The sequence below is a fragment of the Sturnira hondurensis genome, unplaced genomic scaffold (assembly GCF_014824575.4).
Source record: "Sturnira hondurensis isolate 20B ecotype Veracruz unplaced genomic scaffold, ASM1482457v3 Scaffold0010600, whole genome shotgun sequence".
Lineage (NCBI taxonomy): Eukaryota > Metazoa > Chordata > Mammalia > Chiroptera > Phyllostomidae > Sturnira > Sturnira hondurensis.
Genome location: NW_028083231.1, coordinates 1,412,185 through 1,439,472, shown reverse-complemented (window position 1 = coordinate 1,439,472; position 27,288 = coordinate 1,412,185). Strand labels below are relative to the sequence as shown.

The 27,288-nt window shown below is 39.1% G+C and overlaps 1 protein-coding gene across 8 annotated transcripts in view; it reads left to right on the top strand.

Annotated features, from left to right (window-relative positions):
• FMR1 (fragile X messenger ribonucleoprotein 1) overlaps positions 1–27,288 on the top strand; it is a 73,662-nt gene that overhangs the window by 28,604 nt on the left and 17,770 nt on the right. For all 8 annotated transcript variants that reach the window (XM_037059271.1, XM_037059269.1, XM_037059270.1 and 5 more), the window contains 4 exons: positions 322–415; positions 497–613; positions 25,050–25,220; positions 25,317–25,395. In XM_037059271.1, coding sequence (XP_036915166.1) covers positions 322–415; positions 497–613; positions 25,050–25,220; positions 25,317–25,395 — 461 coding nt within the window. The remainder of the gene's footprint in view (positions 1–321; positions 416–496; positions 614–25,049; positions 25,221–25,316; positions 25,396–27,288) is intronic.

The window sequence follows — 27,288 nt, the reverse complement described above, 5'->3', positions numbered from 1 at the left end:
ACATTTAATTGAAATGAGGAAGCCTGCAGAGGAAGAATGCCTTTCCTAAATATGTCACTTTTGGTAATCTAAGAACATTCATAATTCCTTATGAACATAACTTTTTTTCCTTTCTCTATAATCTCAAGTGCTTGATTAAGTTGAGTGTTTCAGAGGTTCACAGCAAAAGAACTAAACCTTTAAATAGATATATATCTTACATAAATCACCACATTTAATATGAGTCCACAATTCTAAGTACAGATCTCTCTGCATATATTTATGCCAGTAGTTGATAATCATTCATCATAATTTCACAATATTTATTTATTTTATTTTTAGGTGTGCCAAAGAATCGGCACATAAGGACTTTAAAAAGGCAGTTGGAGCATTTTCTGTAATTTATGATCCAGAAAATTATCAGCTTGTCATTTTGGTGAGTATTTTTTACTTATTTTGGTGTTCATCGTTTAGGGCATTTGCTTTAATAATAATGATGTAAATTTATATCTTTTAGTCTGTCAATGAAGTCACGTCAAAGCGAGCACACATGCTGATTGACATGCACTTTCGGAGTCTCCGTACTAAGCTGTCTCTGATACTGAGAAATGAAGAAGCCAGTAAGCAGTTAGAGGTGTGTGGCTTTCCTTAGTGCTGCTTGTAATGCTGTCTAGAAACAGTAACTGTTCAGTTACAAAACTTAAATAAGGGCAGATTGTTCTTTATTTAGTGTTCGTTAGCAATTTTTTATATTTTATATTTAAAAAATTAAATCAGGCCAAACATAATCATACTAAAGTTTTTGAGCATGAGACTTGAAAATTAAACAACAGTTATGTCTATTAAGGAACTTCTGGAACTTGCTTTTACTAGAAGTTCGTCAAAGCTGCTAATAAAATATTACCTGTTATCATTAAACTATTAGAGAGTATTTAAATATCAAATCATATTCTTTTTTAAAGATTTTATTTATCTTTAGAAGGGAAGGGAAGGAGAGAAAGAGAGAAATATTAATGTATGTTTGCCTTTATTGCATCCCCTGCTGGGAACTGGCCTGCAACTCAGGCATGTGCCCTGATTGGGAATTGAACCTTGATCCTTCAGTTCGCAGGCCCGCACTCAATGCACTGTGCTACACCAGCCAGGGCCCAAATCATATTCTTTTCATTATTTATGTTTATCTCTGTTTAAAAGGGTATATATCTTCTTCATTCTAATCAGTTGTCACTCTTTAAAACTCCTGTCTTCAGATTCCTGCCAGAAGCTATTTCTCTAACTTACTGTTTCATCTCTTGAGGTGCATTTTATCTACATTTATTAATCCTTCAATAATTTCCATCACCATACATTTGTTTTCATTGATAACTATCTAGTACTTCCATCCATTACCAAAGAAACTAAGTTTAAAAAAAGGAGTTCCAAACTACATTTTAAGAGAGACAATAGTCAAGGCTGTATTCTTGTAAAATCCTGTGAAACTTGCCACCTTCCAATTTGATGTGTACTTTCTAAACTCTTAGCAAGGGAGGAGACACTTGAATCTTCTGTTGGTATATCTCCTTTTGCTACTTTGCTTTCCTTATGGCCACAGAAGTCTGTTAAATGGTTTTTTGCTCTCATTCTTTCTTAATGCCCTTGTGTTCACAATTCGGTGGTTTCTTTAGTAGTGATTATCTCATAACTTTCAGTTCAAAACAACCTTAATTTTCACTGTGAGTATGATAGAAATATACTCATATGCCTCTTCTTAGACATCTTAGACATCTAATTCTTAAATGAATTGAACTGTTATTATACCTGAGGCTTATTGTGTATCAGTGCATTATCAATGAAAATAATAAACTAGGTGAATGAACCTGAACTAAAAAAATTTCTTTTTTAAAAAGATTTTATTTATTCATTTTTAGAGAGAGGGGAAGAGAAGGAGAGAAATCCCAATGTGCAGTTGCCTCAGTTGCCTCTCCCACACCCCATACTGGGGACCTGGTCCGCAACCTAGGCATGTGCCTTGATTGGGAATTGAACTGGTGATCCTGTGGTTCACAACATGTGCTCAATCCACGGAGCTACACCAGCCAGGACTAAAAAAAATTTCTTAATATATCCTACAAATATTTGATAAATTATGTTAATCTAACCTACAAGAAAGGTATTATACTTTTTTAAGTGTATTTTATTGGTTATGTTATTACAGTTGTCCCGATTTCTTTTTCCCCTTTTTTCCCCTCAGACCAATATTCTCTACCCCCTTCATTCACGTCCTTGGATTGTACATATAACTTCTTTCACTTCTCCTTTGCCTAAACTATTCTTAACCTCCCCCTGTCTATTTTATACTTACCAATTATGCTGCTTGTTCCCTGTACCTTTTCTCCCAATATCCCCCATCCCACGCTCCCTTCCCACTGACAACCTTCCATGTGATTTCCATTCCCGTGACTCTGCTCCTGTTCTACTTGTTTGCTTTTGTTTTTGTGTTTTTTGGTTCAGTTTTTGATAGTTACGAGTTTGTTGTCATTTTACTGTTCATATTTTTTATCTTTTTCTCACATAAGTCCCTTTAACATTTCTTTTTTTTAAGATTTTTTTATTTATTTATCTTAGAGGGGAAGGGAAGAGGGGGGGGAGAGAGAGAGAGAGAGAGAGAGAGAGAGAGAGAGAGAGAAAGAAATATCAATGTATGGTTGCCTCTCATGCATCCCCCACCAGGAACCGGGAACTGGCCTGCAACCCGGGCATGCGCCCTGACTGGGAATCGAACCGCGATCCTGTGGTTTGCAGGCCCGCGCTCAATCCACTGAGCCACACCAGCCAGGGCCCTTTAACATTTCTTATAATGAGGACTTGGTAATGATGAACTCCTTTAACTTCACCTTATCTGGGAAGCACTTTATCTGCCCTTACATTCTTAGTGACAGCTTTGCTAGATAGAGTCATCTTGGATGTAGGTTCTTGCCTTTCATGACTTGGAATACTTCTTTCCAGCCCCTTCTTGCCTGCAAGGTTTCTTTTGAGAAATCATCTGATAGTCTTATGGGCTCTCCTTTGTAGATAACTGTCTCCTTTTCTGTTGCTGCTTTTAAAAATCTCTCCTCATCTCTAATCTTATGTAAATATAATTATGGTGAGCCTTGGTGTGTTCCTCCTTGGGTCCAACCTCTTTGGGACTCTCTGAGCTTCCTGGACTTCCTGGAAATCTGTTTCCTTCACCAGATTGAGGAAGTTCTCCTTCATTATTTCTTCAAATAAGTTTTCAATTTCTTGCTCTTCCATTTCTCCTTTTGGCACCCCTGTGATTCCAGTGTTGGAATTTTTAAAGTTGTCCCAGAGGTTCCTAAGCCTGTCCTCGTTTTCTTTTTGTTTTTTTTTAAATTTAATTCTTTTTTTTAATCCACTTTTTTTAAAGGCTTTATTTATTTATCTTTAGAAGGGAAGGGAAGGAGAAAAGGAGAGAAATATCAATGTACAGTTGCTTTTCATGTGTCCCTGCTGGGAGCTGGCCCCTGCTTGGAACTGGCCTGCAACCCAGGCATTTGCCCTGACTGGGAATCGAACCTTGATCCTCTGCTTCACAGGCCCGCGCTCAATCCACTGAGCTACACCAGCCAGGGCTTTTTAATTTAATTCTTGCCTCATTCTGTTCTGCTAGAATGTATTTTTCTTGCTTCTCTTCCAAATCCTTGATTTGAGTCCTGGTTTCTTTCCTTTCACTGTTGGTTCTCCATGTATTTTCTTCTTCATTTCACTTTCTACATCCTTCATTTTTTCCTCTATTTTGCGTTTGCACTCAATCATTTCTCTGAGTGTCCTCATTACCAGTGTTTTGAACTGTGCATCTGATAGGTTGGCTCTCTCTTCATCATGTAGTTCTATTTTTGGAGTTTGAACTCTTCTTTCATTTGAGCCAAATGTTTTTGACTTAGCATACCTGTTATGTTGTAATGGGAGGAGCCATAGGTATTGGCCAGGGCGCAGCAACCCAAGTCACTGCATTGTGGCATGGTATGTGGGGGAGAGGTCTGAGAGGGAACAGTGCCACTTGCTGGAATCTCAGCAGGCTCCCAGTCACTTCCTCTGCTACTCACAAGCAAATTGGGCCCTTCTGGTCCTGATTCCCGGGTGGGTGGATTTGTGTACATTCTACAACCCCTGTGGATCTCTGCAACAAACTCTCCTATGAGGCTGTAAATTTCTCCTGCTGTCACAAACCCCACAGGTTTTTACAGCCAGAGGTTTTGAGGTTTTCTTTTTCTGCACTAGAACTCTGGTTTGCACAGTCTGTATCATTCCACAGTTGTTCCTCCCAGTTTATCTGCATGCATATTGTATGAACACTCAGTCCTATAGCTTCTGCTACCTTGCTGCATGTCTTGTCTGCCCTGGCTGCCCATCTCTGCTGCTCCAACCAGTCTGAATGAATATTTTTTCCTTAACTCTTTGGTTGTTGGATTTCCTTACAGTTCGATTTTGACACAGGGTTTTTGTTTTTAAATTTGTTATCCTTCATTTGGTTGTGTGATGAGGCAAAGTGTACCTACCTACACCTCCATCTTATCCGGAAGTTGAATGTTATACATTTAAAATTCTTTATGGTAGTTATACTGATTCAAATTGTCATGTATGCTGAATGAGGAACTAGTATGCATGCCTGTCTTAACTCACTATTATAAAAAAGAGATATACAAATTCAGGTAAGGAATTTTCATTTTTCAACATTAGCCACTAATATATTTAGGTTTCATTAATGGCATGTTAGGACTAAATATTAAATTATGATTACACAATTTAAAGAGAATGATTATCCACAAGTTATGGGTGTTTAACTTACTTTGTAGTCATCAGTGAATATTTGAAAGATTCCATCATACTTGTAGATCCAGATCACAAGGTCTTATACACTCTTACCTTATTTTAGGTGGCAGGAGCATATGTAACATAAGTTGTAAAGCTTTCATATTATTTAATTATTTAATTTAATTACTGTACCAACATTTTTGTATTGTTATTCAAGTACAGTTGTCTCCATTTTCCCCCCAAGGCTGTCCCCCATTAGTCACACCAAGCCCCACCTCCCACCCTCAATCCTACTCCCCTTTGGTTTTTCCATGAGTCCTTTATATATGTTCCTTCATGACCCTTCCCTTTTTATCTCCCATTATCCCCATCCCCCCTCTCCTCTGGTTACTGTCAGTTTGTTCTTTATTTCAATGTCTCTGGATATATTTTTGCTTACTGTTTTGTTGATTAGGTCTTACTTATAGGTGAGATCATATGGTATTTATTGATACATTTAAAAACTTTTTAGCATATATATGTATTTTATTTTATTTTTAAGTATATTTTATTGATTATACTATTACAGTTTTCTCAACTTCCCCCTTTATCCTCCCTACCCCTGTACCCCCTGCACCCCCCAACTCTCCAGCATTCCCCCCTTAGTTCATTTTCATGGGTTGTACTTTTATCAGCATTCCCCCCTTATCATGTTCATGGGTTGTACTTTTATAAGTTCTTTGGCTTCTTTGTTTTCTAGACCATTCTTAACCTTTCCCCATGTATTTTATGCCTCCTAATTATGCTTTTTTTTTAAATGATTTTATTTATTTATCTTTAGAGGGGAAGGCAAGGAGAGAAGGAGAGAAATATCAATGTGTGGGTCCCCTGCTGGGAACTGGCCTGCAACCCAGGCATGTGCTCTGACTGGGAATTGAACCACAGTCTTTTGGTTCACAGGCCCATGCTCAATCCACTGAGCTACACCAGCCAGAGCTCTAATTATGCTTCTTATTCCCTGTACCTTTGCCCCCCTGTTCTTCTCGCTCTCCCCACTGAAAACCCTCCATGTGATTTCCATTTCTATGATTCTATTTTTATTGTACTTGTTTGCTTAGTATTTGTTTTCCTTGGTTTTTTTTTTTAGGTTCAGTTGTTGATAGTTGTGAGTTTGTTGTCATTTTGCTGTTAATAATTTTTTATCATCTTCAATTTCTTAGATAAGTCTCTTTATCGTTTCATATCATAAGGGCTTGGTGATCATGAACTCCTTTAACTTGGCCTTATCTGGGAAGCACTTTATCTGTCCTTCCATTCTAGATGATAGCTTTGCTGGAGAGAGTCATCTTATATGTAGGTCCTTGGAATGACTTGGAATACTTCTTTCCAGCCCCTTCTTGCGTGCAAGGTTTCTTTTGAGAAATCATCTGATAGTCTTATGGGTACTCCTTTGTAGGTAAGTGCTGCTTTTCTTTTGCTGCTTTTAAAATTCTCTCCTCGTCTCTAATCTTATGTAATGTAATTATGGTGTGCCTCACTGTGTTCCTCCTCGGGTCCAACTTCTTTGAGACTCTCTGAGCTCTGGACTTCCAGGAAGTCTGTTTCCTTCACCACATTGGGGTAGTTTTCCTCCATTATTTGTTACAATAAGTTTTTCATGTCTTGTTATTGTTCTTCTCCTTCTGACACACCTATCATTTAGATATTGGAACGTTTAAAGTTGTCCCGGAGGTTCCTAAGTCTCTCTTCACTTTTTTGAATTCTCATTTCTTTGTTGTTTCCACTTGGATATTTATGTCTTCCTTTTGTTCCAAAGCGGTGGTTTGAGTTGTGGTTTCCTTCCTGTCACTGTTGGTTTCATGAATATTTTGCTTTATTTCACTTTGGGTATCCTTCATTTGTTCTTCCATTTTTCAAACAAGCTCAATCAGTTCTGTGAGCATCTTGGTTACTAATGTTTTGAATTTCATATCAGATGGGTTGGCTATCTCCTCATAGCTTAACTTTTATCTGGAGTTTTGCTGTGTTTTTTCTTCTGGGCCTTATTTTTTTGCCTTGACACACCTATTAAGTTGTAAGGGGGAGGCACCTTAAGTATTCTCCACAGCAGGGCAACCCTCTTTGATGTGTTGTGGTGCTGTCTGTCGGGAAGGAGTCAATGAGGAAACAATGCTACTCACTTACTGGGCTGTAGCCCCACTTTCCAAGAAACTCTAGTGTGAGACTGGGAATGAGTCCCACTGTGGCAACCCCTACCGTAGTCCACAGTCAGCTCTGAGTCTCAGTTTTCCTTTCAGGCAGCCCTGCCTGCATGGTCTACCGCCTTGCTGCGGGTTCTCTCTGCTAGCCCCATCCACACATTCTGTGGCCTCGCCCCATGTTCTTCGTCCACCCGTCTGCTTGTCTCCCTCCTGCCAGTTGGTTGACTGTTTCTTTAATTCCTTGGGCGTTGAAGTTCCATGCAGTTTGATTTTCTGGCAGTTGTGGTTGTGTATTGTTTTTAGATTGGTTGTTATCCTCCTTTTGTTTCTGCAAGGAAGTGAACAGTTTCTACCTGCACCTCCATCTTAGCCAGAACTCCTAAAAACCTGGATATCAAACCATTGTCCGAGGTATCGTTGGCAAATATATTTTCCCATACATTTGGTTCCCTGTTCTTTTTAATACTATTTTCTTTAGATGTGTGGAAGCTTTTAATTTGGATAAAGTCCTGTTTGTTTATTCTTTCATGTATGTTCTTTGCTCTAGGGACATACTGGTGAAAATATTGCTACATGAAATATCTGAGGTTTTCCTGCCTATGTTCTCCTCTATGAGAACATAGTGTCATGACTTATATTTAAGTCTTTATTCACCTTGAATTTATTTTGTGTTGGTATAAGTTGGTGCTCAAGTTTCATTTTTTTGAATGTAGCTCTCCACCTCTCCCCACACCATCTGTTGAGAAGCTATTTTTACTCCATTTTATGCTTCTGCCCCCTCTGTTGAATATTAATTGACCATAGACACAGGTTTATTTCTGGGCTCTATCCTCTATTCCATTCATCTTTATCTGTTCTTATGCTAGTACCAGACTTGTTTTCATTACAGTGGCATTGTAATATACTTTGATAACAGGTATTGTGATCCCTCCTACTTAGTACTTCTTTCCCAGAATTCATGTGGCTGTTCGAGGTTGTTTATGCTTCCATATAAATTTTGGAAATGTATGTTCTATATCTGTGAAATATGTCATTGGCATTTTAATAGGAATTGCCTTGAATCTATAAACTGCTTTGGGTAGTATGGGTGTTTTGATGATGATTATTCTTCCACTCCATGAGCATGGTATATGTTTCCATTTATTTGTGTCTTCCTCAATAGCTTTCTTTATTCTTCTGTAGTTTTCTGAGTACACGTCTTTTATGTCCTTGATTAGGTTTATTCTTAGGTACTTTATTTTTCTTGTTTGTGTAGCAAATGGGATTTTTCCCCTTGATTTCTGTTTCTCATATTTTATTATTGGTGTACAAAAATGGCTTTCATTTCTAAATATGGACTTTGTATCTTGCTGTTTTGCCAAAACCACTTATTAGGTTAAGTAGTTTTTTCTTGGAGTCCATAGGGTTTTCTACATACACTATCATGTCATCTGTAATGAATGACAGTTTTACTTCATCCTTTCCAATCTGGATGCCTGGTGTTTCTTTATCTTGTCTGATCACTGTGGGTAGGACTTCCAATGCTCTTTGGAATATAAGTGTTGAGAGTAGACATCTTGTTAAAGTCTTGTTCCTGACTTTAGTGGGAAAACTTTCAGTTTTTGCACATTGAGTATGATGTTGGCTGTACGTTTCTCATATGTAGCCCTTTTTAGGTTGCAGAATGCTCCCTCTACTCCCACTTTGCTGAGTGTCTTAATCACAAATATGTGCTGTACCTTATCAAATGTTTTTTTTTTTGGCTCTGTTGATATGATCATGTGATTTTTTTCTTTCCTGTTGTTTATGTGGTACATTACATTTATTAATTTGAGGCTATTGTACCATACTTGCATGCCTGGGACGAATCCCACTTGTGCATGATATATGATCTTTTTAATGTATTGCTGCATGCCATTTGCCAGTATTTCATTGAGAATTTTTTCATCTGTGTTCATCGTTGATATTGGGCTGCAGTGTTATTTCATTCTCCTGTCTATATCTGGTTTTGGGATTAGGATATGCTGGCCTCATGAAAAGAGTTTGGAAGTCTCCCCTCTTCTTGGATTTTTTGGAATAGTCTGATAGGGATAGGGGTTAGCTCTTAATTAAGTGTTTTGTGAAATTCTCCTGTGAAAATGACTGGTCCAGGGCTTTTGTGTGTTGGGAGTGATTTCATTACTGCTTCAATTTCACCAGCTGACATCGGTCTGTTTAAGATTTCTGCTGCTTTTTGATTCAGTTTGCAAGATTATTTCTAGCAACAGTATTTCTAGATAATCATTCATTTCAACCATGTTTTCAAATTTCTTGGCATATATTTCTACATATTAGTTTCTTACAAACCTTTTTGTTTCTGTTGGATCAGTTGTAATCTCTCCTCTTTCATTTCTGATTATGTTTATTTGGGTCCTCTCTCTGTTTTTCTTGATCGGTCTGGTGAAAGCCTTGTCAGTTTTGTTTATCTTTTCAGACAACCAGCCCCTGGATTTATTGATCCTTTGAATTGACCTTTTAATTTTATGTCATCTAATTGTGCTGTGATAATGATTATTTCCTTCCTTCTACTTGCTCTGGGGTTTGTTTATTTTTTGTTCCTCCACTTCTTACAGTGGAGGAACATCGTAATGGAGGTAGCCTTAGATTTATTGTTTTTTTTTATATTTCTTTTTTATGTAGGCCTGTGTCACCATGAATTATCCTCTTAGGACTGTCTTCACTGTGTCCCATAGATTCTGGAAGGTTGTGAATTCATTTTAATTTGTTTCCTGAAACTTTTTGATTTTTTCCTTAATTTCTTTTTTTTAAAAAAATATATTTTATTGACCCTGGCTAGTGTGGCTCAGTGGATTGAGTGCCGGCCTGTGAGGCAAAGGGTTGCCGGTTCGATTCTCAGTCAGGGCACATGCCTGGGTTGCAGACCAGTTCCCAGTAGGGGAAATATGAGAGGAAACCACACACTGATGTTTCTCTCCCATTCTTTCTCTTTCCCTTCCCCCTTCTCTAAAAAACTAAATAAGTAAAAATATTGAAAATAAAAGATATTTTATTGATTATGCCATTACAGTTGTCCCATCCCCCCATTTATTCCCCTCCACCCTGCACACCAGCTCCCCCACCATTCCCCCCTTTAGATTACGTCTATGTGTCACAAGTTCTTTAGATTCTATATTTCTCATACCATTCTTGCCCTCCCCCTGTCTATTTTCTACTTACCGTCTATGCTACTTATTCTCTGTAACTTCTCCCCCCTCCTCCTCCCACTCCCCTGTTGATAACCCTCCATGTGATCTCCATTTCTATGGTTCCACTCCTGATCTAGCTGTCCACTTAGTTTGCTTTTGCTTTTGCATTAGGTGTGGTTGTTAATAACTGTGAGTTTGCTATCCTTTCAGTGTTCATATTTTTTATCTTGTTTTTCTTAGATAAGTCCCTTTAATATTTCATATAATAAGGGCTTGGTGATGATGAACCCCTTGAACTTGACCTTATCTGAGAAGTACTTTATCTGCCCTTTATTCTAAATGAAAGCTTTGCTGGATCGAGCAATCTTGGTTGTAGGTCTTTGGATTTCATGACTTGGAATATTTATTTCCAGCCCCTTCTTGCCTGTAAGGTCTCTTTTGAGAAATCAGCTGACAGTCTAATGGGAAGTCCTTTGTAGGTGACTGTCCCCTTATCTCTTGCTGCTTCTAGAATTCTCTCCTTCATTTTAATCTTGGGCAATGTAATTATTATGTGCCTTGTTGTGTTCCTTCTTGGATCCACTTTCTTTGGGGTCTCTGAGCTTCCTGGATTTCCTGGAAGTCTGTTTTCTTTGCCAGATTGGGGAAGTTCTCCTTTATTATTTGTTCAAATAAGTTTTCCACTTGTTGCTCTTGCTCTTCCCCTTCTGGGACCCCTATAATTCAAATGTTGGAATGTTTAAAGATGTCCTGGATGTTTCTAAGCCTCTCCTCATTTTTTTGAATTCTTTTTTTTTTCATTCTTTTCTTTTTGGTCATTTTTTTCCTTCTTCTGGTTCACTCCCTGGATTTGAGTCCCAGTTTCCTTTCCATCACTATTGGTTTCCTGTGCGTTTCTCTTCATTTCAATTAGTTTAGCGTTCATTTGTTCCTTTAATTTGTGACTAAAATCAACCAGTTCTGTGAGCATCCTGATCACCTGTGTTTTGAACTGTGCATCTGATAGGTTGGCTATCTTTTGGTCGCCTACATGTATTGTCTCTGGGACTTTGAGCTGTTCTTGAGCCATAATGTTTTGGTCTGTTTGCACCTGTTATGTATGAGAGGCGGAGCCTTAGTTGTTCACCAGGGCAGGGCAACCCAGTCTCTGGGTTGTGATGCTGTATGCAGGGGCGGGGTCAGACAGGGGCAATGGCATTTGTCTCAGTTTTCAGTACCCTCTGCTGCTTCCCACCAATGAACCGGGGCCCCCTGGTGCTGGCTCCAGGTGTGTGGGCCTGTGCACCCTCCAGGACCCTGTGGGTCTCTCCAACAAACTCTCTGTGAGCCTGGGAGCTTCTCCTGGCACCTCAATCCCAAAAGTTTTTCCAGTTGGTGGTTTTAGGCTTTAATTCCCGTCCTTGGAGCCCTTGCTTGCGTGGTCTGTCTCACTGCTCACTCCTTTGCCTGGGTTTATGTGCGTGTGAATGTGTGACCGCCCCCACTGGGTCTGCCTGCCACCCCACCCCCATGCTTGGGATCTTCCAACCACCACCTGTGCTCCTGGGTTGGCCTGCTTTTTCCTGTTGTACCCCACTCTGGCAGCTGCTGACACCATCCCTCTTACCGGTCTGGCTGAATGGTTCATTGTTGTCGCACTTCCGTATAGTTCAATTTTCTGTGTTTTGGTTACGTTTTTGTTACTAAGATTTTGTTGTCTTTATACTTGATTTTAGGAGGAGGCACAGTGTATCCACCTATGCCTCCATCTTGGCCAGAAGACTTAATCTCATTCCTGACTCATTCATTCTTTAATAGCAATTTATTCAGTCTCCATGAGTTTGAGTGTTCTTGAGTACTTCCCTTGAGATTTTTTTCTAGTTTCAGTTTCTTGTGGTCAGAGAAAATTTCAATTTTATTGAATTTGTTGAGGCTTGTTTTGTGCCCTATCATGTGGTTTACCTTTGAAAATGTTCAGTGTGCACTTCAAGAGAATGTATATTTTTGTTCTTTGTGATGAAAGGTTCTATGTATCAGTTAAGTCCCTTCAGTCTTGGGCAGTGGTCAGCATCACAATATACTTGTTGATAATTGTGTTTGGAAGATCTGTCCATTGTTGATAGTGGGGTATCAAAATCTCCTACTGTAAATGTGTTGCGTTATGTATCTTTCTTGAAGTCTTCCAGGATTTTTCTTATCTTTCTGAGTATGTTGGGAGCATACATGGTTATAATTTTTACGCCTTGATGTATTCTTCCATTGAGTATTATGAAGTGCCCTTCTGTGTCTCTTTTTATGGCATTAGTTTTGAAGTCTGTTTTGTCTAAGTATTGCTACCCAAGCTTTTTTTTTTTTTCTCTTTGCATTTGCCTCGAATATTTTTACCAAATCTTCACTCTCAGTATGTGTCGGTCTTTTGTTCTTGGTGAGTCTCTTGTAGGTAGCATATGTGTGGGTCCTGTTTCTTACCATTCAGCTACCCTGTGTCTTTTCATTTGAGCATTTAATGCATTAACATTTAAGGTTATTATTGATAGGTATTTATTCATTGCCGTTTTTTCCCTTTGTACCAGTGTTGTTCTCTCTGTCACTGTTTTTCCTCCTCTTCTTAAAGCAGCTCCTTTAGCGTATGTTGCAGTACTGGTTTGGTGGAGCTGCATTCTTTTAGCCTTCTTTTGTCTGGGAAACTCCTTATTTCGCCTTCCATTTTTATTGAATGGCTTACTGGCTGAAGTAGTCTTGGTTTAGGGCTTTGCTTTTCTTTAGTCGGAATATTTCTTTCTTTCTTTATTTTTAATTTATTTTATTTTTTAAAATTTACTTCTTCTTCACGTACACTTTTCTGTCTTTTACTCCCATCCCAGCGCACCCACCCCAGTGCTACCCACCTCCCTCCCATTTGCACTCCCTTTAGTTTCTGTCCATGTGTCCTTTATACTTGTTCCTGTACACCCTTCTCCTTTTCCCCTGAAATCCTCACCCCTCTCCCCCTCTGGTCACTGTCCGCCTATTCTCTATTTCAGTGTCTTTGTTTATATTTTGCTTGCTTGCTTGTTTTTTTCTTTAGGTTCCTGTTAAAGGTGAGATCATATGGTATTTCTCTTTCACCACCTGGCTTATTTCACTCAGTATAATGCTTTCCAGTTCCATCCATGCTGGTGAAAAGGATAAGAGCTCCTTCTTTCTTTCTGTTGCATAGAATTCCATTGTGTAAATGTACCATAATTTTTGATCCGTTCTTTTACCAATGGACATCTAGGTTGCTTCCATATCTTAGCTATTGTAAATTGTGCTACTATGAGCATTGGGGTGCATATGTTCTTTTAGATTGGTGTTTCAGGATCCTTAGGATACAATCCTAGCAGTGGAATTGCTGGGTCAAAAGGCAGATAAATTTTTCGTTTTCTTAGAAAATTCCATACTATTTTCTATAGTGGTTGTACCAGTCTGCAATCCCACCAATGGTGAACTAGAGTCCCCTTTTCCTCACAACCTCTCCAGCACTTGTTGTTTGTTTCTTTGTTTATGATGGCCATTCAGACCAGTGTGAAGTGGTATCATTGTGGTTTTAATTTACATCTCTCTGATGGCTAAAGATGCTGAACATCTTTTCATATGCTTCTGGACCCTCTGCATGTCCTCCTTAGAGAATTGCTTGTTCAAGTCCTTTTTCCACTTTTTGATTATGTTGCATTTCTTCTTAGACTGGAGTTGTGTAAGCTCTTTGTATATTTTGGAGATTAAACCCTTATCTCAGGTATCTTTAGCAAATATGTTTTCCCATACAGTTGGTTCCCTTTTTATTTTAATACTGTTTTCTTTAGCTGTACAGAAGCTTTTAATTTTGATTAGATCCCATTTGTTTATCCTTTTCTTCATATCCCTTGCTCTAGGGGACAGATCAGTAAAAATGTTGCTGTGTGAAATATCTGAGACTTTCCCGCCAATGTTCTCCTCTAGGACTTTAATGGTATCACAGCTTATATGTAAGTCTTTCATCCACCTTGAATTTATTTTGGTGTATGGTGTAAATTGGTGTTCAAGTTTCATATTTTCTATGTAGGAAAAGGTCCAGATCTCCCAACACCACTTGTTGAAGAGGCTATTTTTACTTCATTTTATGTTACTGCCCCCTTTGTTGAATATTAATTCCCTGTAGAGACTGGGTTTATTTCTGGGCTCTCTGTTCTGTTCCATTGGTCTATGTGCCTGTTTTTATGCCAGTACCAGGGTGTTTTGATTACAGTGGCCTTGGAATACAGTTTGGTATCAGGTATTATGATCCCTCCTACTTTATTCTTCTTTCTCAAAATTGCAACTGGTATTCTGGGTCATTTATGGTTCCATATATATTTTTTGAAGTGTTTGTTCTATGTCTGTGAAATACGTCATTGGTACTTTATTAGGTATTGCATTGAATCTCTAAATTGCTTTGGGTAGTACGGACATTTTGATGATGTTACTTCTTTTAATTCATGAACACGGTATATGTTTCCATTTGTTTGTGTCTTCCTTGATTTCTCTTTTCAGTGTTGTGTAGTTTTGTGTATACAGGTGTTTTACCTCCTTGGTTAGGTTTATTTTTAGGTATTTTATTTTTCTTTTTGCTATATCGAGTGGGATGATTTCCTTGATTTCTGCTTCTGCTTTTTCATTGTTGGTATACAAAAATGCCTTTGATTTCTGGATATTGATTTTGTATCCCGCTGTTTTGCCAAATTCATTCACTAGGTTGAAAAGTTTGGGGGTAGAGTCTATAGGATTTTCCATGTACACTATCATGTCATCTACAAACAATGACAGTTTTGTTTCCTCCTTTCTGATTTGGATGCCTTTTATTTCCTCCTCTTGTCTGATCACTGTGGCTAAAACTTCAAACACTATATTGAAAAAAGTGATGAAAGTGGACAACCTTGTTTTATTTCTGAACTTAGTGAAGAAGATTTGTGTTTTTCCCTGTTCAGTAATATGTTGTCTGTAGGATTCTCATATAAAGCCTTTTTATATTGAGGAATGTTCCATCTATTCCCATCTTGCTGAGTAGTTTTATCATAAATGTGTGTTGTGTCTTATCAAAAGCTTTTTCCGCATCTATTGATATGACCATGTGAATTTTGTCTTTGCTTTTGTTTATGTGATGTATTACATTTACAGATTTGCAAATATTGAACCATCCTTGCATCCCTGGGATGAATCCCACTTGGTCATGGTGTATGATCTTTTTAATGTATTGTTGGATGTGCTTTGCCAATATTTTGTTGAGACTTTTAGCGTCTATGTTCATCAGTGATATTGGCCCAAAGTTTTCTTTCTTTCTTGTGTCTTTATCTTGTTTTGGAATAGGGATGATGCTGGTTTCATAAGAAGACTTTGGGAGTCTTTCAGCATTTTGGATTTTTTGGAATAATCTGTGAAGAATAGGGGTTAGCTCTTCTTTACATGCTTTGAAGAATTCTCCTGTGAAACCATCTGGTCCAGGGAATTTGTGTGACAGGAATTTTTTTGTTTGTTTTATTTAATAGTTTTTTATTTATTTATCTTTAGAGAGAAAGGAGAGAAATATTAATGTACAGTTTCCTCACATGCGTTCTATACTGGGAACTGGCCTGCAGCCCAGGCATGTGCCCTGACTAGGAGTTCAAGTAAGATCCTCTGGTTCACAGGCCTTAGCTCAATCCACTGAGCTACACCAGCCAGGGTGGGAGTTTTTTGATTACTGCTTCAATTTCATCTGCTGTTATTGGTCTGTTCAGGCTTTCTGCTTCTTCTTCATTGAGTTTTGGATGATTCTATTTTTCTAGAAATTTGTCAGTTTCACCTAGGTTTTCAAATTTCTTGGCTTACAGTTCTTCATAGTAATTTCTTACAATCCTTTCTCTTTCTGTGGTGTCAATTGTAATCTCTCCTCTTTCATTTCTTATTGTGTTTATTTGGGTCCACTCTCCTCTTTTCTTGATGAGACTGCTTAAAGGCTTGTCAATTTTGTTTGTCTTTTCAAAAAAACATGTCCTAGATTCGTTGATGTTTAGAATTGGGCTTTTACTCTCTATGTCATTAAATTCTGCTCTGATCTTGGTTATTTCTTTCCTCTTACTTGCTCTGGGCTGTCTTTGTTGTTGTTCCTCGAATACTTGTAGACGTAGTGTTAGGTTGTTTGTTTGAAATGTTTCTATCTTTTTAAGGTAGGCCTGTATTACTATGAACTTCCCTCTTAGGACTGCTTTCACTGTGTCCCATAAGTTTTGGGTTGTCATGAGTTCATTTTCACTTGTTTCCAGAAACTCTTTATTTTCTTTTCTAATTTTATTCTCCATCCATTCGTTGTTTAATAGCATGCTATTCAATCTCCATGATTTTGGTGTTTGGGTTTTTTTTCCTTTGGGGTTCATTTCCAGTTTCATTCCCTTATGTTCAGAGAAAATTCTTGGGATGATTTCAATTTTCTTGAATTTGTTAAGGCTCGTTTTGTATCCTATCATGTGGTCTATCTTTGAAAATTTTCCATGTGCATTTGAATACATTTGTTTAGCCTCTTTGGGATGAAAATCTGTATATTTTTCATTTAAGTTCATTTGATCTGGGACATTCTTCAGTGCTGCAATATCTTTGTTGATATTTCATTTAGAAGATCTGTCCATTTTTGACAGTGGAGTATTAAAATCCCCTACTATAATTGTGTTGCTGTCAACATCTTTCTTGAAGTCCTCTAAGATTTTCTTCATATATTTGGGTGCTTCTATGTTGGGTGCATGTATATTTACGATGTTTGTGTCTTCTTGGTGGTTTATTCCTTTGAGTATTATGAAATGACCTTCTGGGTCTCTTTTTAAGGCCCTTTTGTTGAAGTCTATTTGTCTGATATGAGAATTCCTACCCTGGCTTTTTTTTCTTTCTCGTTTGCTTGGAAAATTTGTTTCCAGCCCTTCACTTTTAGTCTGTGTAGGACTTTTTTCCTGAGGTGGGTCTCTTGTAGGCAGCATATTTGTGGGTCATGCTTTCTTATCCATTCTGCTATTTTATGTCTTTTGATTGCAGCATTTAATCCACTTACGTTTAAGGTTATTATTGATAGGTATTTGTTTATTGCCATTTTTGTGCCTGAGTTCTTCTCTGTCTCTCTTTCTTTTCCTTCCTTTCCTTAAAGCAGTTTTTTTAGCATGTCTTGCAGAGCTGGTTTGGTATTGGTGTATTCTTTTAGACTTCTTTTGTCTTGGAAGCTCCTTATTGGGCCTTCTATCATGATTGAGAGCCTTGGTGGGTAATTTAGCCTAGGTTGGAGAACTCTGGTTCTCATTACTTGGAATATTCCTTGCCATTCTCTTCTTGCTTGGAGCTTTTCATTGAGAAGTCAGCAGCTAACCTTATTGGGGCTCCCTTGTATGTTACTTCTTTTTCTCCCTTGCTGCCTTTATGATTCTCTCTTTGTCTTCGAATTTTGCCATTTTAATGATGATGCATCTTGAAGTGGGCCTCTTTGGGTTCCTCTTGATTGGGACTCTGTCTTTCCTAGATTTGTATGACTTTCTCTCATCAAATTAGGGAATTTTTTCCTCATTGCTTTTTCAAATAGGTTTTCTAGCCCTTGCTCTTCTTCTTCTTATTCTGGTATCCCTATTATTTGGGTATTTTTATGTTTCCTATTGTCTTGCATTTCTCTTAATCCCTTAATCTCTTTCTCTAAATCCCTCAGTTTTTCTGAGCCTCTTTCCTTTTCTTCCTCTTTCTGGGAGTTTTTTTCTACTTTGTTCTCCAACTCAGTGATCCAATGTTCTGCTTCATTGATCCTGATTTGGAACCTTCCGCTGTGTTCTTCAGTTTAAAAATTGTATTCACCACTTACTTTTCTACCTTCCCGATAGTTTCTATTTCTCTTTTTATGTTGACATAATTTGCCATGAGTTCATTATAGTTCTCTTTTGTAATATCTGGTAGCTCATTGTGAGCTCTTTGAACTTCCTGATAACCTGTGCTTGTTATTCAATATCTGACAGTTGGCTTACCTCTATTTCATCTAGCATTCTTTCTGAGACTTCCTCCTTTCCTTTCATTTGGGGTTCTTTGTCTTCCCATTGTTTGTGAGACTCTTCTTCTTAGCTTCAGCTTGTTAAGCTGATTTGCTCTGGCTTCTTGGGATTGTGGTGTGAACTTCTGTGGTATAGTACCTGTGAGATTTGATGGTGTGTTTTCCTTGATCTCCCTAGCTCACTTTGTTTTGGGCTGTCCTTTAATTTGGCACTCTTTGTCTTTGGGTTTTGTGTGTTTTGGGGTCTTTCTTTTGTGGGTCCTTCCCACCAGCTAGTTAACTGGTGGTCTCTCTGTCCATCCCGTTTTAATTTGTTGTACTAATGAGGGCAGGTTGTGTTGAAACTAGTTCTTCCATGTGTACAAGGTTTTGAGGATTCTCTTTTGCTCTTGTTCAGTTTTTCGTACTGTGTAGGTTTCTCCAGTATTTAGTTGTATTTCCAGATAGGTGTTGGATTGAGGTTTGTGTGGTTTCTACTCCTTCCTTCACCTTTTTCTTTTGTTATCTGTTGGTGGTTCCTTTGTTGTTGGGTTTCCTCTTTCAGTGGGTATCCTGCTGTTTACCGCTTTCACTTCCTTTTTTGTGTGTGTCTGTGATCAGCTGGAAGCGGAGGCATAATGTTTTATGCCAGCAGCAGAGTATTCTATGATATTTACCGTAGCAGCCGGTAGAGAAAAAATAGGAGATCTTTAGGTTATGTATAGTGTTAACTGCAATCTTCAACCCAGCTAGCCAATTTTAAGAAATGACGGACAGAAGGTCAGACTGTTGTTTGGGAGGGAAGGCCTGTGAGGTGGATCTAGAAAGCAGTGAGGTTGTGTGAGGTCAGATTCTGAGGTAAGGTGAGAGCAAAGGGTAGTAGTAAATAGGTGTAGTGTGTGAGCAAATAGAGTTAACCACTCCAGTAATAGAGTTCAGGAGACTGAAGTGGGCTAAGATCTGGGTAGGGTGTTGCGAAGTATTTACAGTTGTATAGAATAACTATTATTTACAATAATATTAGAGCAGCAATCATATGACCGAATGTATGTGATCTGGATAAGATGAATAGGGGGTATAGAGTTTTAAGTAGTGTGCTAAAGGAACACAGGTGACGTGAAGTATAGAAAATTAGCAATACACTGTGGAGGAGAGAACAGGGGAAACCTATCAAATGATACAATATAAGCAGCCAAGGCAAAGAAGACTATACAGAAAGAGGAGGAATGTAAAGATAGTATTAAAATAAAAGATGTAAGAAAAATGAAAAATAATAATACAAGTATGCAATAAGTTGTGGCTTCTGTGCTATAGCAAAGTGAGATTTGTGTCTCTGTCTCTACTGTTGCGATGCCCCCCTTTGGGTCCAACTCTGGTGTTTTTTTAGTTCCAAGTTTCTTTTCTCACTTGGGGGGGGGAGAGGCAGGAGAAGGGAGGAAGAAGCTATAAGTTTGGAAAGAAAGGAAGAAGGAATAGTATAAGAAAAAGAAAGAGTAGAAAAAGATACTGAAAGATAAAACAATAATAAAATTAAAAATAAAACATTACTTAAAAAAACAAAAACAAAACAAACAAACAAATAAAAACAACACACTTCTTGTTGGTTTCCAGCTGGTGAAATCAGTTTTTCTGGTCTTGTTGGCTGCAGTAGGCTGAGAGCCTTTCTTTCTTCTCCAGGCAGTCTGGTGAGCACTCTCCCAAGAGCTAGCCTGGCCCCTTTCCCCAGTGTCCCTTGCAGTGGATCTAGGTCCTCTTTAGGGCACTCTTTCCCAGGGAGTCATCATCGTGGGCTGGGTTGCACGTGTGCATGCTCTCAACCAGGCTTCCCTGGTCCCGCAGGCTTGGGCACAAACCCTTTCCAGTGCTATGGGGGAATGCATGGCCTTTGGCCCAACCTCGGGATTGCTGCCAGGCTGAGTGGGGAGTAGGCCAAGGGGCTGTCGCCAGAGTATCCCCCAAACAGTTTACTTTTTGAGAGGTTTCTTCCACTGAAGCCTGCCTAGCACAGCCCATTTCTCCAGCCAGACCTGTGACTATCAGAGTCTAAACCCGACACTTCACTTCTCAATTGTCCCAGGCTGGTGACTGCAGACTCCGTGGGTGATCACGGCCCTTTTTCCTTATTCCCCTCTCTGCAACCTCAAGCAACCAGGTCTCTCTCAGTGTTGCCCAAACTTTGCTTGGCCGGAGAGGGAGGGTGCTGATGACCCTGCTCTCTCTCAAGGACCCTGGGGCAGGCCCCGGGCTCCCAAAGAGTCCGCAATAGACCTGCAGGGTGCAGGCCAAGGCTGCCATCGCTCCTGTCTTTGCTTTGGCCCTTGAGGCCCCACTATCCTGCAGCCGTCTCCTTACCATCTGGTTTTTCAGTGTCCAGTACAATTTCTGGTCTCTTATTTTCATATAGGCTGGGGAACTGTTGGCTGTTTGCTCTGTTCCTCCATAGATGGGCCAGGTTTTTCTCCCATGTGTAGGGGGAGATGGAATCCGCTCCATCCTACTCTGTCACTATCTTCAAGATCCACTTGGAATATTTCTTGCTATTTCCTTCTGCCTTGTATTTCTGTTTACAAAACAGCTGCTAGCCTTTGTCAGGGCTCCCTTTTATGTTGCCCTACTTCCTGTTTCTCCCTTGCTGCCTTTAAGATTCTCTCTTTGGGTTCATCTTGATTGGGACCCTCTGTGCTTCCTGTAGTTGACGTGGCTTTCCCCCTCTCTGGGTTAGCACAGTTTTCTGTCACTAGATTTTCAAACAGGTTTTCTATTCCTTGCACCTTTTCTTCTCCTTCTGGGATTGCTATGATTCAAATTTGTGGTATTTCATGTTGTCATGACGTTCCCTGAAGCTGTCTTCATATTTTTTGTCTTTTTTCTTGTGCAGCTGGTCTAGGCATATTTCTTTCTACCTTGTCTTACAGATTAGTAATTCATTCCTCTGCTTCATGCAGGCTGATCGTAATTCTTTCTAGTGTATTTTTATTACAGATACTGTACTCTTCACTTTTTTTCGTTCTTTGTTTTTAATTTCTGTTTCCTTTTTCATACTGTTGTATTTCACAGTGAGTTCCTTTTAGTTGTCAGGGAGTTCTTTGAGTATCCTTATAACCATTGTTTTGAATTCTGTATCTGATAGTTTACTTGCTTCCATTTCATTTAGCTCTTTTACTGGGGATTCTTCCATTTCTTTTCATTGCGGGTTCCTACTTTGTCTCCCCATTTTAGGTGACACTTTGTTTGTTTCTGCGATTCCAGATGCTCTCCTTTGCCAGCTATCTTTGTAGGCTGAACTTCTGTGGTAGGAGTTCTGTGGGACTCAGTTGTGCGGTCTCTTTGATCTCCTTGTGTGGATGCTCTAGGGTTGCCCTTTCTTTTGTTTATGTTTCCTCTCTTACTGTACTTGAGCTTTACCTGCTGGTGGCTTCTTTGTTGATGGGTTCTCCCCTCCAGCAGGTTTACTGGTATTCACAACTCCCACCTTGTCTTGTATGCTGTTGTATAGGTGTTGGTTAACAAAGCAGTATTACCAGACCACCAAACCTACACAAGCAAAAAAGAACCCCCCTACTTCAACACCTTTCTCAACCACAATTGAACTAAGAAAATTAAAGGTGAAGGGAGATTGTGGGTATTATAAGAGATGACAAAGGGAATATGAGATGACTGAAAGAGGGGGAAATGTTTTCTCATGGCAAGAGGGAAGAGAATTGGTAAGAGTTGGGATGGAACCGAGGTGAAGAAAGGGAGAGAACAAAATTTGTAACATAAGTAAAACATGAAAGGATGATGGGAACCATGGGGTAAATAAGAGGGGAAAGGAGTATACTATGAGGGTTGAAGTAAAATTGAAAATATACTGGCCCAAGGGGAGCAAAATTGCAGAAAAACCACACCAGCAAAAACTGAATGAAGTTTAATATAGTTGGAACAGGAATAAGAGTATTGTAGAAATGCAGAAATTGTATATGAGGTCTCTACAGTAAAGAAAAATGATTATGAGAGCCTGGGGGAAGCAAAGCGAAAAGAGTAAGGAGTAAAGCCCAGTTTGAGAGAGAGAGAATAAAGAAAGAACAGAAAAGGAAAACCATAGGGAGAGAGAAAACAATGAAATAAAAATTCCTTATTCAATTGATCGTTGGCAGGGCAAAGATGATTTGGAGAAAGACAGCAGGAGAGTATTCTGTAGGATTTTAAGCACCAAGTACTGAATGAACAGGAGTTCCTTTGGAAAAGTACAGCAATAACCATGCTATTGCACCCAACTAGCCACTATTTATCAAAAAAGGTGAAAAAGAAATAAGACTCTTTTTAGAAGGGAAAAAGAATGTGAGTTGACGTTAGAAGGCAGAGTGCTTAGGAGAGTTTAGATGGATGAGAAATAGTGAGAGTAAGGGATAGAAACTTAGCGTAGTGTGCAAGAGAGTAAAGTTAACTACAACAGTAATAAAGCTCAGGAAGATGGTGAAATGGATTAAGACCAGGGAAGGATGCTATAGGGGATTTGGAATAACAGTGGTGTGATAAGAAATATACCATCTGAATAAAAATAATACAAAGTATAAGACCAAGAGTAGTGTGTAATTTGAAATATGAGTGAAATGAAAGAAGAAAAATTAAAATGCAACATGAAAGGGAGGACAAAAAAATCAAACAACAAAAACAAATAACCTACATAAACTGAAGGAAGAGAAAAAAACATGCAGGTTCTGAAAGGTAGCAACGTGAAATTTGTCTCAGCTGTTGTTTTCCTTCTGACTTCTATCTGGATCCCTCTCTGGTTTGCTCACAGCTCTAGGTCTTATTGTCTTAGCCTCACCAAAAAAAAAAAAGAAATGAAAGCTTTCTGCTGATTTTACACTTGTCCAACCAGTTTTGCATGTCTTCCCAGTTTCTGCAGGCAGAGGGAGACTAGGCTCTGCTCAGTCATTTTCTTTTCCTGTGGTTCAGCAAGGATGTGGGCTCAGTCTGGGCTACAACCACCACAGGTGCCTTTTTCCCAGCCCACGCCCTCAGAGCACTGTGCTACATGTACTATGTCCACTCTGTGCATTTGCACCAGGCTGACCAATAATCCCCCTCATTTTGCGAACCTTTGATTAGTCCATAAGGTGCGTTGAGTGGGAGCAAATCGCACCCCCCCCCCGCCTTTGTTGGCCTGGCCTCTGAGCCTAGGAAGTCCCTGCTTGGATGCTCAGTTCTTTTTCTTCAGAAAATTCCCCTTGGGTGCTGCCTGCTGCTCCCAACAAAAGCCTGACTTTCCACACAGTCCAACTCTCTGACCAGCCCGCATAGCCAGTTGTGGTCCATCTCTTCTCCCACTTCCAAGTGCCACCCCACACCCCAATGTTAGGTCAGAGTAGCTCGAGAAACCAGACAGACGCAGCGAGTTAAGGAGCAGGGTTTATTAGCTGGGAATAAGAGGGGAAAGTGTAGCCAACCAAGGGAGGTTGGGGAGCCAACCACGGGAGGTTAAGACTCTCTAGGTTGTTCTTAGAGCAGGGTTTTTAAGTGCCAAAATCTGGGCAGTGCCACCCCTGGTTGGGGTGTCAGAGTCTGATTGACTAAAGCTGGTTTCTGGGTACCATTTCTGCTGATCATTGTTCTTGATACCTCTTGTCAGACCTCAGGTTAAAGCTGCATCCTGTTATGCCAGGTAGGATGATCCCAGACCCCAATCTTAGCCGAGCATCTGTTTGTTCTGGGTAGGACCGGCAGGCAGTTTCCCAGGCAGGCAGTTTCCCAGGCTACAGTTTACCACAGTGCATTTTTCCTGCCTGGTGATCTTCCATTCCTCCTGAGCCTGCCTAGGTCTGTCACCCAGTTTCTCTGGTACAGCCAGTGACCACTGCCCCAGCCAGCGACTGCCATCCAAGCCAGCTTACACCACTGGCCATGTGTTTCTTACTGCCTCTTTATCTGCAGTGACTATATATCCAGGTCTCTCCTGTCACGGGTCTGTGACTTCCCCACCTTGGGAGGGGAGAGAGGCAGTAGGCTGCTATCACTGACCTGATTCTACTTCAATGCCTCCATGGCAGTCATGGCTTTTGGTGCATGGCTCAGGGACTTTCCCATCAGCCTACAAAATCTCCTTACTGCCCATTTTTAAGCATCCTCTGCACACTTTGGCTTCCAGAATTCTTATCAGCTGGTATCCTGTTGGCTGTTCCCTCTTTTCTTCGGAAGGTTGGCTAGGTGTCCCATTTGGGTACAGGAGCAAGTAGGCTCAGCTCCCACCTGCCTTGCCGCCATCTTCCTCCCGCTCACCCTGTACCAACAGTTTCTATGAATCCCTTTCCTCAGGTTGGGAGATGAGGCTGGAGGATATCATTGTAATGTCATCACTACATCAAAGGGATGTCTAGGCCACAGTATCTAGTAATAAGTTATATACATGGCACTGTTTCCAGAATATCTATCACTATATCTATATCTGATATATACATACAGATACATACATACACACACACTTATGCAGTATTGCATATATATTGATATATATATATACACCAATATCCTTTAATAAAAATGAAGTTAATTTTCTTAGAGATGGTATTTATTTGTTAATTTACTTTTTACTTAAAAAACGTTGTGTTTTTCAGACCCAGTGAACTGGTTTTTATTTGGGAACATGTGATCTGTTTCCTAATCACTATGATATTGATGTCATTGGTTAACTAAGTCAGCCTTGCAAATACGTTTTCAAAAGTTACCTTCGAAAATTGTCAACAAGCCCTTTCCAATGAACAAAAATATATCAAATAGCATAGACCTTCAGTAACCTAAAAAAAGCTTATGCTGTGTGTGGGTATTATTTTCTAAAACTTGCCACTTTCCAACTGAAACTAATTTATAGGTGTCTGGTACACAGGGTCAAGATAATTTACATGGCTGGCTTAAATATAGTTGTCTCAGTAGTTGATAAAGCATATTAATCAGATACACATTTCTCTTCAGAGTTCAAGGCAGCTTGCTTCAAGATTTCATGAACAATTTATTGTACGAGAAGATCTGATGGGTCTAGCGATTGGTACTCATGGTGCTAATATTCAGCAAGCTAGAAAAGTACCTGGGGTCACTGCTATTGATCTAGATGAAGATACCTGTACATTTCATATTTATGGAGAGGTAAATATTTGCCTAAATAGTTTTCCCCCCTAAAATAAAAGCTAGTGTTTCAGACGGCTCATATTTTGGCTTACATCTTTTTCCCTTTTTTAATAGGATCAGGATGCAGTGAAAAAGGCTAGAAGCTTTCTTGAATTTGCTGAAGATGTCATACAAGTTCCAAGGAACTTAGTAGGTAAGTCAGAAATTGCTGTTGGCATACACTAAAAATACAAAAGTTAGGTAAATTATTTACAACTATACGATTTCTTTTGCCCCCTAGATGTGCAGATTTCATTTTTTTATTGTTGTGCAATTACAGTTGTCCCCATTTTTTCCCATTACTCTACCCTTTTCTACCCACCCCTCTTCCCAAATTCAGTCTCCCCCCTCCCATTGTCCTCATTGTCCTTTTCCATGGGTCCTTTATACATTTCCTTGACTTGACCCTTCCGTTTTAATTTACCTAAATTGAAGCTTAATCTTTGAAATATGGTCTGTTGCTACAGTGTACAGCAAATATTTGATAAATATGATACTTAAAGATTACATTTAGAAAGTAGCCCTGGCTGGTGTAGCTCAGTGGATTGAGCGCGGGCCTACGAACCACATGATCACGGTTCGATTCCCAGTCAGGGCACATGCCTGGGTTGCAGGCCAGTTCCTGGCACGGGACACACCAGAGGCAACCATACATTGTTATTTCTCTCCCTCTCTCCTTCCCTTCCCCTCTAAAAAATAAATAAATAAAATCTTTAAAAAAATAGATTACATTTAGAAAGTATACAAAATATAATTCAAACCTACTTGTGCCAAGAGAGATACATATTACATAGCCTCTTCATTGTATATTTTATGTATATTAAAACTGAAAATGTGTTTTTCAAAGTAAATGGCATTTGAAGGCCTTTATAATTTGGAATAGGTTAATATTTGATGCCTTTAATGGAACTAATAGCATTCTTCATTATCTCAGAGTTGAAAATCTGAATGTAGGTTACTTAAATGTAGTAACTTTCAAAGCTATAAGTAGCTCCAAATGTCTCTGGGGCTTTCTACAACTTGAATGGTAGTGTTTTCCCCACCTATCCCCCACTCCCCTCCAGTTTTGCAACCGTTAGCTTATTCTCTGTATCTGTGGTTCTGTTTATATTTTGTTTTGTTTGTTTTGTTTTCTTTAGGTTTCATATATAAGTGAAATTATACAGTATTTGTCCTTCTTTAACTTATTTCACTTAGCATAATACCCTCTAGGTCCAGATATATTATCACAAATAAAGGATACCATTCTTTTTAACAACTGAGTAATATTTCATGTGTGTGTGTGTGTGACATGAATATTTATCCATTTATCAATAGAAACTTAGGTTGCTTTCATATCTTAGCTGTTGTAAGTAATGCTGCAATGAAAATGGGGGTGCATATACCTTTTTGAAATAGTGTTTTGTTTTGTTTTGTTTTGTTTTCAGATAAATACCCGGAAGTGTTATTGCTGGGTCATAAGGCACTTTTGATTTTTAATTTTTTTAGGAAATTCCATACTGCTTTCCACAGTGGCTACACCAGTCTGCATTCCCACCAACAGTGCACTAGGGTTCCCCTTTCTCCATATCTTCACTAACACTTGTTGATTTTTTTTATCATAGCCATTCTCACAGGTGTGATGTGATATCTTACTTTGGTTTTGATTTGCATTTCTCTGACAATTAGAGATGTTGAATATGTTTTCATGTGATTGTTAGTCATTTATATGTCCTCTTTAGAGAAACCCGTTGAGGTCTTCTCATTTTTTCATTGGATTTTTCATATTTTGATGGTAGGTTGAATGAATTTCTTATATCTTGTGGGTATTAACCCCTTACCAGATAATATCATTTGCAAATAACTTATCCCATTCAGTAGGTTGTCTTTTCATTTTCTTGATGGTTTCCTTAGCCATCAATGGTCATTCTTCATTTTGACTTTTGTTTCATAACTATATGAAACTAGCAGCTACCTGGGAACTGTTCACCAATACTCTCAAACACTGCAGATACCTTTAGTAGAATGTATCAAGGTGCAGTTTTGTCAAGAACACTACCTATGTTTT